At 41.0% G+C, this 12,688-nt stretch overlaps 1 protein-coding gene across 6 annotated transcripts in view; it reads right to left on the bottom strand.

Annotated features, from left to right (window-relative positions):
* The window catches only part of TMEM94 (transmembrane protein 94), a 53,768-nt gene that overhangs the window by 19,522 nt on the left and 21,558 nt on the right, over positions 1 to 12,688 (bottom strand). For 3 of the 6 annotated variants that reach the window (XM_075845956.1, XM_075845951.1, XM_075845953.1), the window contains 8 exons: positions 12,151 to 12,253; positions 11,883 to 11,969; positions 9,896 to 10,012; positions 9,370 to 9,426; positions 9,127 to 9,231; positions 2,938 to 3,102; positions 2,663 to 2,842; positions 794 to 1,091 (listed from right to left, as the gene is read on the bottom strand). In XM_075845956.1, the coding sequence (XP_075702071.1) occupies positions 794 to 1,091; positions 2,663 to 2,842; positions 2,938 to 3,102; positions 9,127 to 9,231; positions 9,370 to 9,426; positions 9,896 to 10,012; positions 11,883 to 11,969; positions 12,151 to 12,253 (1,112 nt within the window). The remainder of the gene's footprint in view (positions 1 to 793; positions 1,092 to 2,662; positions 2,843 to 2,937; positions 3,103 to 9,126; positions 9,232 to 9,369; positions 9,427 to 9,895; positions 10,013 to 11,882; positions 11,970 to 12,150; positions 12,254 to 12,688) is intronic. The other 3 variants (XM_075845952.1, XM_075845954.1, XM_075845955.1) reach the window with 2 other exon arrangements.

Genomic DNA, 12,688 nt, shown 5'->3' with positions numbered 1-12,688 from the left:
GGCGGTCACTGGCTCCCGGGCGCCAAGATAGCGAGAGCCGTGTATTCCTATAGCAGCTGGGAGCCTTCTGAACGTTTCCAGGCCTGTTTCAGGAAAAATTACTATTGAGACCTGCCTGTGGCTAAAAAAAATTGGAATAAAAAATAAAATTTAAGAAAAGTCAAATCAGCCCCCTTTCCCTAGATCACATATAAAAATAAATAAACAAAGATAAACAAACACATTAGGTATTCCCATGTCAGAAAACGCCCGAACTATAAAAATATTTGGATAAAATATAAAAATGGCCGAATTGCAGGTTTTTTTTGCCACTTCAACTTGCCCTAAAATTTTTTATATAAAGTGATCGAAATGCCAGGAAATCCCAAAAATGGTATCAATAAAAACGGCATCTTTTTTTTTAAGGTACTAAAACATAACACTACATAAATTTGGTATCACCGTGATCGTAGACCAGCAGAATAAAGGTAATGTGTCATTTTCACCGTACAGTGAACACCGTAAAAACGAAACTCATAAGAAAACAGCGGTACTATTGTTTTTTTCCAATTCTACCCCATTCAGAATTTTTTTCCCAGCCTTCCAGTACATCAAAGATAGTATTAAATAGTGCCATTAGAAAGTGCAATATATCCCGTAAACATTAAGCCCTCATATGGCTGTGCCAAAGAAAAAAATAAAATAATTTATGACTTTGTGAAGGTGGGGGATGAAAAAAAAAAAAAAGGATAAAACCGAAAATTAGTCTGGTCCTTAAAGTGTTAACAAGAAAAGATTAGTGACCAAACCGCACCTATAAGTCTTGAAAAGTCACAAAGTCCCCAAGGAATGTGTCCAGGAAGCACAGAGCTGTGCGTTTCTTGGAGCGCAATATGGCGCAAATGATCAGAGAAGCGGAAAAGTGTGGTGGTAACTCCTGGATTACAGAGGTTCAGCAATACATTGAGCCCTAGAGGTTTTAGGGAGCTCAGATGGAGCTGCCAGTTCGACTCATCAAACTGAATGCTCTGAGGGTTCTGTTGGTCTTGTGACAGCCGGAGCATTTCTAGGTGACAGTCACAAACATAATCGTCCACCTCGCTGCTCAACTGCTTAAAAAATTACAAAAAGACAAATCCATTAAAAAACAAACAACTTCACCAAAATGAAGGCATTAGCAGAGGGACACGTAATGCACAACATGAACAAAGACCTGTTTGTACCTCCAGTCTTCAAGTACCCAGACCAGCCCATGTTTTCAGGATTTGCAGAGGTGATCTGATTATGGTCAGTACATCCGGACTTGTTCTCTCTATGGGAAATCTCCAAATCATGACCTGATGGGGGTACTTGTAAGACTTCTGCTGTGAAATACTGACAAAGACGAAACATTGACATCACTTCAGTTTCTTGTTTTTTCTTAGGATAAAGGAAGCACGGACCAAACCAGACAAAATCTTCAGATTCTTTTTTTTTTAGTAACTTAGAGAGTAACGGTCAGCTCATTTAATAAATGGACAACTGGCCGTTACTCTCCTTGTCAATAGCTTCTGTACAAACACGCGGATACTGTTCAATAAGTGCTCATATTGACATTGTGGAGAGTGCAGGGACACAAGGGGAATGGTAAGGGTATGTTCACACGCACTCTTTTCAGACGTAATTCGGGCCTCGAATTACGCCTGAAAAAACGGCTCCATTACGCCTACAAACATCTGCCCATTGCTTTCAATGGGTTTTACGATGTTCTGTTCCCACGAGGTGTCATTTTAAGCGTCGCTGTCAAAAGACGGCGCGTAAAAAAACGCCCGCGTCAAAGAAGTGCAGGTCACTTCTTGGGACATTTTTTTCATGGACTCCTTTGAAAACCAGCTCCAATAACATCCGTAAAATATGTCGCGAAAAACGCAAGATGTTAAAAAACGTCTGAAAATCAGGAACGGTTTTCAGGCAAAAACAGCTCTGTAATTTCAGACATATTTTGCTACTGCGTGTGAACAGACCCTAACACTTAGATCTCAATTTATTCATACCTTTCCAAGAGGAATAACAGAGGAACGGCACAACGCAGTGTTATTTAAAAACCTGTTTTTTTTTAATATGAAATGCAAGTACGTATCAGGGAAACTGGTAAAACATCATGATTGTCAGAAGAGACTTTCTCCGTTCTTAAACCAAATTCAATAAAAGAAAAGCAGTGTCTATAATAACAACGCTGCTCCTTTTTATCAATAAGCTGAAATTACAGTCAGCAGAAGCTGAAAAAAACGGACACTCTTTTGGCCCGTCCGGCTGATGGAGCCCTATATACACTTTTTGCGTGTACACGTAGGGCTAAAACGTGGTTTGAACCATGCCTAACCTTCACATAGCAAAAAAAAAAAAAACCTGATGGAAAATAACAAATGCAAGAGTGAACAGAGCCAAAGGCCTTCCGCATACGGGACAGAAATGGCATGGAATTTCCATGTGGCAATTCCACAACGTATTACAGTAGCAGCAACGTGAATGAGATTTGAACAAATCTCTCATCCACACGCGGAGAAAAAACCCTCAACAAAACACGCCAGGAAATGGACCTGCTGTGCAGACTCTCAATCTGTCAATGCGTTGCAGATCCTCAGTATCTTATTTCGGACTTGTATATCAGAAATAAATACACATATATAAAATATATATATACCTGTCCACCAGTGTCATGGCTGAAGCTCACATTAGACCCCCATGCAGGTTTGTTCTGACTTTGAGGTTTTTTCTGTGTATCAGAAGGTCGAGCGAGATCACTTTGACGCTCAATACTTTCCTGCTTATTCACTAGCTGTAGGTTACTGGTCTCTGCTAACAGCGCTACCATCTCTTGAGTCTGTGGAGAAAATAGATCGGAAAGTCATTCGGTCACTTCCATTCACAAAGACAAGCTTCAGAGAAATAACAAAAACAACAATATAGAAGAATCACCTCGTCCTCCATATCGGTCTGGCAGTACGAACGCAGGGATAATTGATCGGTGAGATCATCGTGTCTTTCAGCGGCATGATCTACCCTACCGCTGAAAAACAGAACCGTCTCTGGGCTGGGATTCGGCCAGGAAAGGACTCCTTGTTTATCCACGCAACAAATGACCTTTAAGAGCACAACATGGATTACTCCGCTAAACATCTTTGTATTTCTAACACTTTGTCAAACAACATCAATTAAACTACATCAAAACTAGTGAGTGAGGTAAAAAAAGAAAGACATGCAAAGTCCTCAACCCTCCTTCTTGACATTGTCTATTCTTTGGTACAAATATTCCTGCGCATTTATGTGAGCATGAGTCCAACTGTTCAAAATAGCCCTCTTTTACTGCCCATGCACACGACCGCAGAATTTGTCTGTAATTACGGACCAATTCAGTTCTATTGACCATGGACGGTCCAGGCCATAGAAAGCCTCCGCAAAAGATAGGACATGTTTTATCTTTTGTTTTTTACGGACCGTGCTCCCATAATCCGGGTAACTGTCCGCGGCTGCCAGCCATGCCCATAATGGCGGACTGTGATTACAGACATGGCCGTGTACATGAGGCCTTAGAAAGCAGAAAACGGTCTCTCCAGTATCACATGCAGGTGACTACAACGGTCGTCAAGGTCTCTCACTCCATTCTGTTCCATCGGAGTTACGTAGACAGCCAAGCAAACGTGATCGGCTGTTTCCCTAACTCCTTTAGAACACAAAATGGATGCGGTCCACTATTCCTAAGCCAAAGCAATAGAATGCAGGGTGCAAGTCTAAATGGGCTCTGTCCCTCCTGCCCTTGTATTAAAATAGCAATAAGAAAAGTTAAACTATAATCCATGCGTGAAAAATTTCGGCTAACAGTCTTTCTCAAGCACAGCCAACACACGTGAGCAGGGTATACACAGGTACAAAATACAGCATAATGGGTGGAGCAGCCAATAAACATGTGCATAAAGTGCAATGAATACAATCGTAAATTACATTCCACTAAAAATCCATGACATCTAGCATGGTTATATATCAAATCAATATATCTGTATAAAGTGATATTATATATTTGTGATAAAAAGAGAGTTTGGAGTACCTGAAAGATGTAAGTAATTCTAAAAAAACAAAAACACTAGGGGTAATCAATTGCCATTCGGCGCTCTATTTGGCTTAAAGAGGCTCTGTCACCAGATTTTGCAGCCCCTATCTGCTATTGCAGCAGATAGGCGCTGCAATGTAGATAACAGTAACGTTTTTATTTTTAAAAAACGAGCATTTTTGGCCAAGTTATGACCATTTTTGTAGTTATGCAAATGAGGCTTGCAAAAGTCCAAGTGGGTGTGTTTAAAAGTAAAAGTCCAAGTGGGCGTGTATTATGTGCGTACATCGGGGCGTTTTTAATACTTTTACTAGCTGGGCGTTCTGACGAGAAGTATCGTCCACTTCTCTTCACAACGCCCAGCTTCTGGCAGTGCAGATCTGTGACGTCACTCACAGGTCCTGCATCGTGTCGGACACATCGGCACCAGAGGCTACAGTTGATTCTGCAGCAGCATCGGCGTTAGCAGGTAAGTAGCTACATCGATTTACCTGCAAACGCCGATGCTGCTGCAGAATCATCTGTTGCCTCTGGTGCCGATGTGTCCCCGCTCGTCTGACACGATGCAGGACCTGTGAGTGACGACACAGCGTGATCTCTCGAGAACACGCTGTGTCTGCACTGCCAGAAGCTGGGCGTTGTGAAGAGAAGTGGATGATACTTCTCGTCAGAACGCCCAGCTAGTAAAAGTTTTAAAAACGCCCCGATGTACGCACATAATACACGCCCACTTGGACTTTTACTTTAAACACGCCCAGTTGTACTTTTGCAAGCCTCATTTGCATAACTACAAAAATGGTCATAACTTGGCCAAAAATGCTCGTTTTTTAAAAATAAAAACGTTACGGTAATCTACATTGCAGCGCCTATCTGCTGCAATAGCAGATAGGGGCTGCAAAATCTGGTGACAGAGCCTCTTTAAAGAGGCTCTGTCACCACATTAGAAGTGCCCCATCTTCTACATAAGGTGATCGGCGCTGTAATATAGATTACAAAAGTGTTTTTTATTTAGAAAAACAATAAATTTTTACAGAGTTACGACCTATTTTAGATTTATGCTAATGACTTTAATGCTCAACTGGGCGTGTTTTTACTTTTTGACCAAGCCGGCGTTGTGGAGAAAAGTGTACGACGCTGACCAATCCGTGACCAATCAGCCTCATACACTTCTCTCCATTCATTTACTCAGCACACAGTGATCTTTCTAGATCATGATGTGCAGTCACATACTCACACATTAACGTTACTGAAGTATCTTGAAAGTTAATATACATCACTTCTCGCATACACTTCTCTCCACAATGCCCACTTGGTCAAAAAGTAAAAAACACACCCAGTTGGGCATTAAGAAAGTAATTTGCATAAATCTAAAATAGGTCATTACTCCGTCAAAAATGATTGTTTTTCTAAATAAAAAACACTGCTGTAATCTACATTACAGCGCCGATCACATTATGTAGAAGATAGGCCACTTCTAATGTGGTGACAGAGCCTCTTCCAAGTAAAGCTTGTTTAGCCTTCCCTTTGTTGGTGGAAGACTTTTTGGAAAATGTTTGGACGAAAATCATCTATGCGCCTTCTGGCAGTAAGCGTTATCTGCAGCCTTAGTACAGTCCACAGCTTTCTCTGCGCTCTCAGAAATTCTGTGTTTTTCCTAGCTCTCCCTCCCAGAGGTCCTTCTCTCCACAGAAATTACACAAGAGGACTAGCCCGCTCCACTGAACCCAGACACCTGTTTTTCAAGCCTAGACCTGATTAGCAAAACCTCTTTAGGGCCCAGAACACCTTCTCTGCCAAGATATCGTTAGCTTAAATGTTGTCCACCCTCTCCGAGTGGGGCGAACGTCTATCCTTTCAGGAGACTTGGCTTGCTCATGTGAACAACGCCTGGGGTCGGGAGGTGGTGTTGCCTGAATACAAGACTGAGTTCCTGACCCTTCCACCAGGTAGATTTTTTTTTCCCTGTTGACCCCTTCTTATGCATCGGATTGCGCTTCTGCTTTTTCACATTGCTCCCTTCTCCAACAGAAAGTTATCGTCCTAATTTGGAACATTTTCAGGTGTTCTACTCTAATCTTTTTACATTTCCCAAAAAGGATAGATCACTGACCATTCCTGGATTTGCAGAAGTTAACCTGCTTCATTCGGAGGTTTGGCATGGAATTCCTGAGGTCGGTGGTTGAATCGTTCTTCGAGATGAATACCTCCACATCCCTATCGCAAGGAGCCACCAGCACTTCCTTTGTTTCAGGATTGGTTCTCAACATTTCCAGTTTGTCACCCTCTCCTCGCTCACCATGGGTCTTCAAGATCCTGGCGACTCCTATGGCGCTCCTTCGCACCATGGTGCTATCCTTTTCCTGGACGACCACCTTGGTATCTTCTGGCTATGATCTTCAACACCAGGACAGCAAAGGTCTATCTCCCGGTGGACAAGATCAAGACCCTACGAGCTGAGGTGGCTCTCCTTAGCCGGAACACGCCCGCTTTCAATCTGCTTTTGCATGCGGGTGATGTACAAGATGGTGTCATCCTTCAAAGCAGTTCCATATTCGCAATTTCACTCAAGGTCCGACCAGGGGGCGATCTTCTCATTCTAGGACAGGTCTCAAGAGTCACTGGACAAGTTGATTCTCCAGCACTCTCGGAATCTCTTAATGAGTTGCCCTGGTGGAAGGCACTTGGTCGCAGGAGCAGACATCCTTGCAGATCAGCTTTCTAAAATTGAGGGCAATCTTCCTTGCCCTCTCCATTTGAACTTTACTTCTACAAGGTCGGCCGGTCACAATCCAGACAATCCACAGTGGTTGGCTATCTGAACCACCAAGGAAGCTCTAGGAGTCAAGCAGCTCAGTGGGGGTTCTTGCAAATTATACTATGGGCGCAGTGTCATGTACCAGCACTGTCAGCAGTTCACATACCAGGAGTGGACAACTGGGCTGCAGATTTTCTGTGTTGGAAAAGATGTATGGATTCCCGAATCTTTGCAAGCAGTGGGGAATGCCGGACATGGATCTCTTTGAATCTTCTCTCAACCACAAGGTTCCAACCTACGTGGCCAGGGCGAGGATCCCAGGGCCATCGCAGTATATTCTCTGGTCCCCGACCTCCTTTCCAAAGGTTCGCTATTCCACCGTTTTACCTCAGATGCGTTTAATGGCATGGTTTTAACAGTAACAGAGGTTCTGAGAGATGGGAATCTATATGAACCAGTCATCCAGACGATGTTGAAGGCTCAGAAACTTCAATCTGCCAAGGTGAACCACCGCACGTGGAAGGCTGGTAAAAACTGCAGTTTCCATCCTATGGTATGTTCCGTGCCCAGGATCCTATCCTTCCAACAATGCTTGGTCTTCCCTTAAAAGGGGTTTTCCGAGTTAAAATGTGTATTTGTTAATTCTTGTGACTTATGAATGTAAATACATTTGTAATGTACTTACATTTTCCAAATTGACCCCGTTTCCAGATGCTGCAATGGGGTACATGATGGCTGACGTCACTCTGGCCGCTGTTTTGATCATCCATTTTCTTCCGTGTATACGAAACGTCACTAGTGACGTGCCATGTATGGGCTGTTCTGTTGTACAGCCAGTAACGAGAGAGCAGTCCCTGCTGTTCGAGAGAAAATGTTTGTACTCCCTGTAAAATCTCTCTCTCGTTTTATTGATTGGGGTCACGATCCCATCCTCTTGTTGTACCAGGCCAGGGACCTGTTGTTCTGGCCGTTTGGTTGGTTTTTCTACTGTGACTGCAGAAATTTTGTTTGTTTTGTTGTCTTGGCCTACAGCTTCTGTACAACCTGATTTAGCCAGTGTAAGTGGAGCCAAGACCTTTCCTAGCTAGTGTCAGCCTCCTAGTGGCAAAGGCCTATATAAATAGTGATTGTCCCTCAATTAATTCAACAAGAAAAAGATTTTATGGTGAGTAGAAATATCCAATTATTTTTGGTACAATGTGGCCACAATTACAAAAGTGGTTTTATAAAAAAAAAACACGTTATGTTTCGGCTTTTTCATTTCCGCGGTGTTCCCTATTGAATTTAATGGAGAAACAGTGGCAAGCAAATCTGATGGAGAATGTAGCGAATACAAGAAAAAAAAAAGCAGCACTTGCAGTTTTTAACTGCACTGTCTGAATGAGATTTCATGGAATCCCATTCAGAACAATGAACATTTGTCACTGAAATGATAAAAAAAACTAAACCAGAAAACGCTGTGTTTGAATAAAATAGTAAGGGAACTGGAACAAAAAATACACAAGACACAGGGATCTCCCTTATTGAAGAAGTCCTAATTATGACCTCACTGGAATTTCCGGTTCTTTAGTGGTCTCATTAAAACACAAGGGAGAGAGAGATCACAAAAAAAGTCTGTCTTCCTGTGCATTCAAACAGCGATCAGTGTCTGAATGACCGATGGCATTACTGTTGCAACCAATTGTTTGTGTTTATATAAAGGTGAAATAAAAGCCCTGGAGCGGATAGCCAACACAACGCTTTTCCGTTTAAATGCTTGAAGCTGGTGGAGACTAGCTATTTCAGAATTTCTGCTCTTGGTCTCTAAGGGCCCTTTAACACAGGCCAATAGTCAGGCAAACAAGCGATCATATGAACGCTTGTTACCGAGCAAACGCTCGTTCATCGGCTAATTGTATCGTTTATTCAGCAAGAGATATTCTCGTTATCGGCAGCACATCTCCCTGTGTGTACACTTGGGCAGCGGACATGATAAAAATGTATGGGGACAAGCGATTATAGTAACGATCACTCGTCCCCATACATTACTGATCATAGCTCCTTGTGAAAGGAGAAGATGAGCGCCGATCAACGAGCTAGCGGGCCGTGTGAGAGGACCTTAAGGAGGATTTACCGAGTGACGATGGCCTTAATGTGCTTTGTGCCTAAAAATAAGCATGGTATATATCACAATCATCCACATGATATACATTAGATATACATAACCATATTGACCAGTGTGACCAAAACATGAACATCATCAGTCTGCACATGAAAGAAACGTAACCATGCTAACAAAGTCCAACGTCCTGGACACTTTACTCACCGTGACAGATCCCAGACCGTGCAACAAACTAGAAGTATATGCCATTGTCTCACAGCTCCCCCTAATAACACGCAGGAAGTTAGCGCACACGGACCGCAACATTTCCTATTAAAAAGATCACATAAATGTTATAATTTTAAAAATACAGAACAGAAATTGGGACCATAGAAATAAAATAAAAAATGAAGCAGAAGTTTTGTGATTGAGAGCAATTGAAAATCAGCTACTCCCCTAGATGCAGACCTGTGTTGATGGACCCTCTGTATAACTGCTAAGAGTATCCTCAGAGAACTTAGCCACCTAGAATAAAAATAAAAAAAAGAGGCACAAACAAACATTTGTAGCAGGAATAAAAAAAACAAAATAACCGTGAAAGAGCATGATAGAGTGGAACAATACAAAAAAAAAAAAAAAAAAAAAGACAGTACAGTGGAATAAGGTAAAGTGGGCATAAAATAAAATGGGCATATACATGTATATATATATATATATATATATATATATATATCTCTCTATCCATCTATGTGTGTATATCTATCGATAGATAGATAGATAGATAGATAGATAGATAGATAGATAGATAGATAGATAGATAGATAGATAGTAAAATTCCCATAATCCAGCACAATAGGACATGAAAGGGCTCTGGATTATTATTTGTAAGGGTATAGCTATGAATCCAAAGAAATCTGCCCTTCAGTAGCATCAGTAAATTCAGTAAACTGTGTTATTCAACTTTTTGGTAGAGATTAATTGAAAGGACACTTACCAGGGAAATGGGGTAGTTTCTACTCATTTGGGCCAGCACACGAGCTTCACATAGCGCCATCACCAAAATCCACATAACAGGGAAGAGAAGAGGGAGAACTGGCAGCACAGCATTCACCTATATGCCAAGAAGAAGTGGTCACTGTTCTGGATCCATGTGTATGCACCACACACAGACGTCAATCAAGTTCGCACAGTTTTACACATTCTTATCCTGTCCGTACCCAATGGTTAGCGTAAAAGCCGCTGACTGCTTCGTTAGCAATATCCGTTACACACTGCAGTGACAGCGATAACGATCACTAGAGAAGTATCTCTAATAGATTTTTGATGGATGGAAAAGTTTTCCATCCAATCAGAAAATATATTTTCTTACACTGACTGTCACCATAAACGATCGCTTCCAACTAGATCCACTAAAAAAAATGGGTGCATTCCTGTGGTTTAGGGGTTCTTTAACACGCACAAGTGAAGGTAGACATGTGTGGTATGTATCAACGTCTAACATCTTACAGTTATTTGAAAACGACATTGTTTTTGCGTAAGGGGTCTGCTCGAGTACTCATTTTAGTCAGTTTTATTTCATGCAAATTTTTCGTACAATCACGGTTTGATGCAAAGTTACATGAAGATGGTGTTTGTATGAATTATTAAAGGGGGTTTTCTATGAGGGATATTTAGGACATATCCACAGGATATGTCATAAATGTCAGATAGAGGTTGATGTAGACGTATGTGAGTTTTAGGCGTAAATTATAATGCTTTTTTTTCAAAATAATTCCTGTTGGTCACATTTACGTGAAGGTGGACATGGCTGCCAACAGCATGTCAAGACAATTGCAATCGCCAGATTGTCTGACTTCATGAAATATATAGGGCTTAGGGGATGCACTCACTTTTTAAGGCGTTGAATACCTGGGTTATATATGTTACTTTTTAAAAAAAATAAAATGTCCAGCTTTAAACCAGATTTTGTGTCTTAAATTCTGGTGATTTTCTGAAGACACTTACATAGACCTAAGTGGTATGTATGAACGCTGCAAATTTTTAATGTTTATTTTTAGGATGTGGGGTGCATTTTAATTTTTTTCTTGGGGCATACTTTTAGCCAAACATTAATGTGTATGCATTTTTTATGAAAAATGACACTTAAAACTTCACAGAAAATTGCATGACAGTGCCTGTGTGTAAAATTGCAGATTGGCATTTTAACAAGATGCCGGGTGTCCACTTTCAGTAATATATAGGTAGGGCCGTTTAGTGTGATTCTTAATTTTGTCATTTAGATTTTATATACGGGTCAAAAGTGTAAAAATTGTCCTGGCTACAAGAGGTGCAAAATGCCAAAAACTCCTGGCACTGAATGGGTTAAATGATCGTCCACGGTTTAATTATCCCCAGTGAATATTCATTATGGTTGAATTCTGACATTTTCTTCAATTTTGGGCTACTGTGTATGGCCGCTTTAACATCTGAGGCAGAACAACTCATATTACTAAACTTTAAAGTGGTATAGCAGCTTCGGTGAATGGATTTAAACCATTTCAAAGTCAAATGTAACTAGAAAATGCAGTGCAGTATATAGTACACGGTCAGTATATATTTAATCTAGACTTGTGATGTTTGCATTTAATCTTAGAAAAAAAAAACAAGTTTCTACAACTAGAATCAACTCAAAACCATTTGTATATCATAAGGCTCTGTTCATATCTGCGTCCTGGTTTCCATGTATAAACCGAAACTATGACGCAGTGGCAGTAAGTACAACGGAAACCACCGACGTCTCATGAAACCCATTGACTTACAATGGGGTTCCATTGTGGTGTCAGTCATGGTATCTGTAGTCTTGACAGGAAGAATAGCACTGCATGGAGCGCTATTTTGATTGTTAAGTTTGACGGGATCTGTGGCGGAGGCTTTGACGCAAATGGGAAAATAGGCTAACAAAAAACAAAAAAAACTAAACGCAAACCATATTGACCAAATACCTGTAGTTGAAGCAAAGCATAGCAAGCAGGAGGTACACCAGGAGCATGGAAAATGAAACGAAGAGCATTGGTGACGAGAAAGGCAGCCTGTAGGTTTAGAAAAGTCTAAAATAAGTATAAAGGTGCCGGACATGTTGTGATGGTAGTGCCATATAGATCAAAGACAGATCATGTATTTTTTGTCAATATAATAAAATATCGATCCCTTTCTTTTTAAGATGAAAAGTGTGCTGTGTCTCTGTGTAAAACAAGTGCCAAATCAACTCACCAGAATGACAGGTACAGAATGTATCAGTATCACAGACTGAACAGTGAATCTTTCATTGTCTAGAGCAGTCACAGGGTGTGATAGGGCCTGGTCCAGCCAGCTCCTGAAAAAGAAAAAAAGACCATGTAAAAGGACACAGGAGTAAAAATCCAATTATTTATCGGTTTAGTAGATAAGTTTCCTTTCCCTAATAAAGTATAAGATGGTAACAAATCCAAAACTGTTCTAGAGCCAGAGATGGTTGGCGAAAGGAAGGGCAGAAATGTATTTAAAAGGAAGTATATACTTTAGTCAATACATTTTTGTCAAGGGAGTCCCTAGTGATAAACTGTAATTTGTGCAAGGGCCTGGCGCCAAGTTTTTAATTCCCCTGCAGTGCCACCACAGGGGAAAAACAAAAAACGTAGACATGTATTAAAACAGGATTTTTGAGTACTCACCGTAAAACCATTTTCTCATCTAGTTCATTGGGATACAGACTGTGTAGATGCTGTTGCTACAAGGTGGAATGACACTAAGAAATTAAAAAAAGTGTCCT

This window comes from Rhinoderma darwinii, chromosome 13 (assembly GCF_050947455.1).
Source record: "Rhinoderma darwinii isolate aRhiDar2 chromosome 13, aRhiDar2.hap1, whole genome shotgun sequence".
NCBI classification, from domain to species: Eukaryota; Metazoa; Chordata; class Amphibia; order Anura; family Rhinodermatidae; genus Rhinoderma; species Rhinoderma darwinii.
The sequence above is the reverse complement of the archived record's forward strand: the minus strand, read 5'-3'. Positions and strand labels throughout refer to the sequence as shown.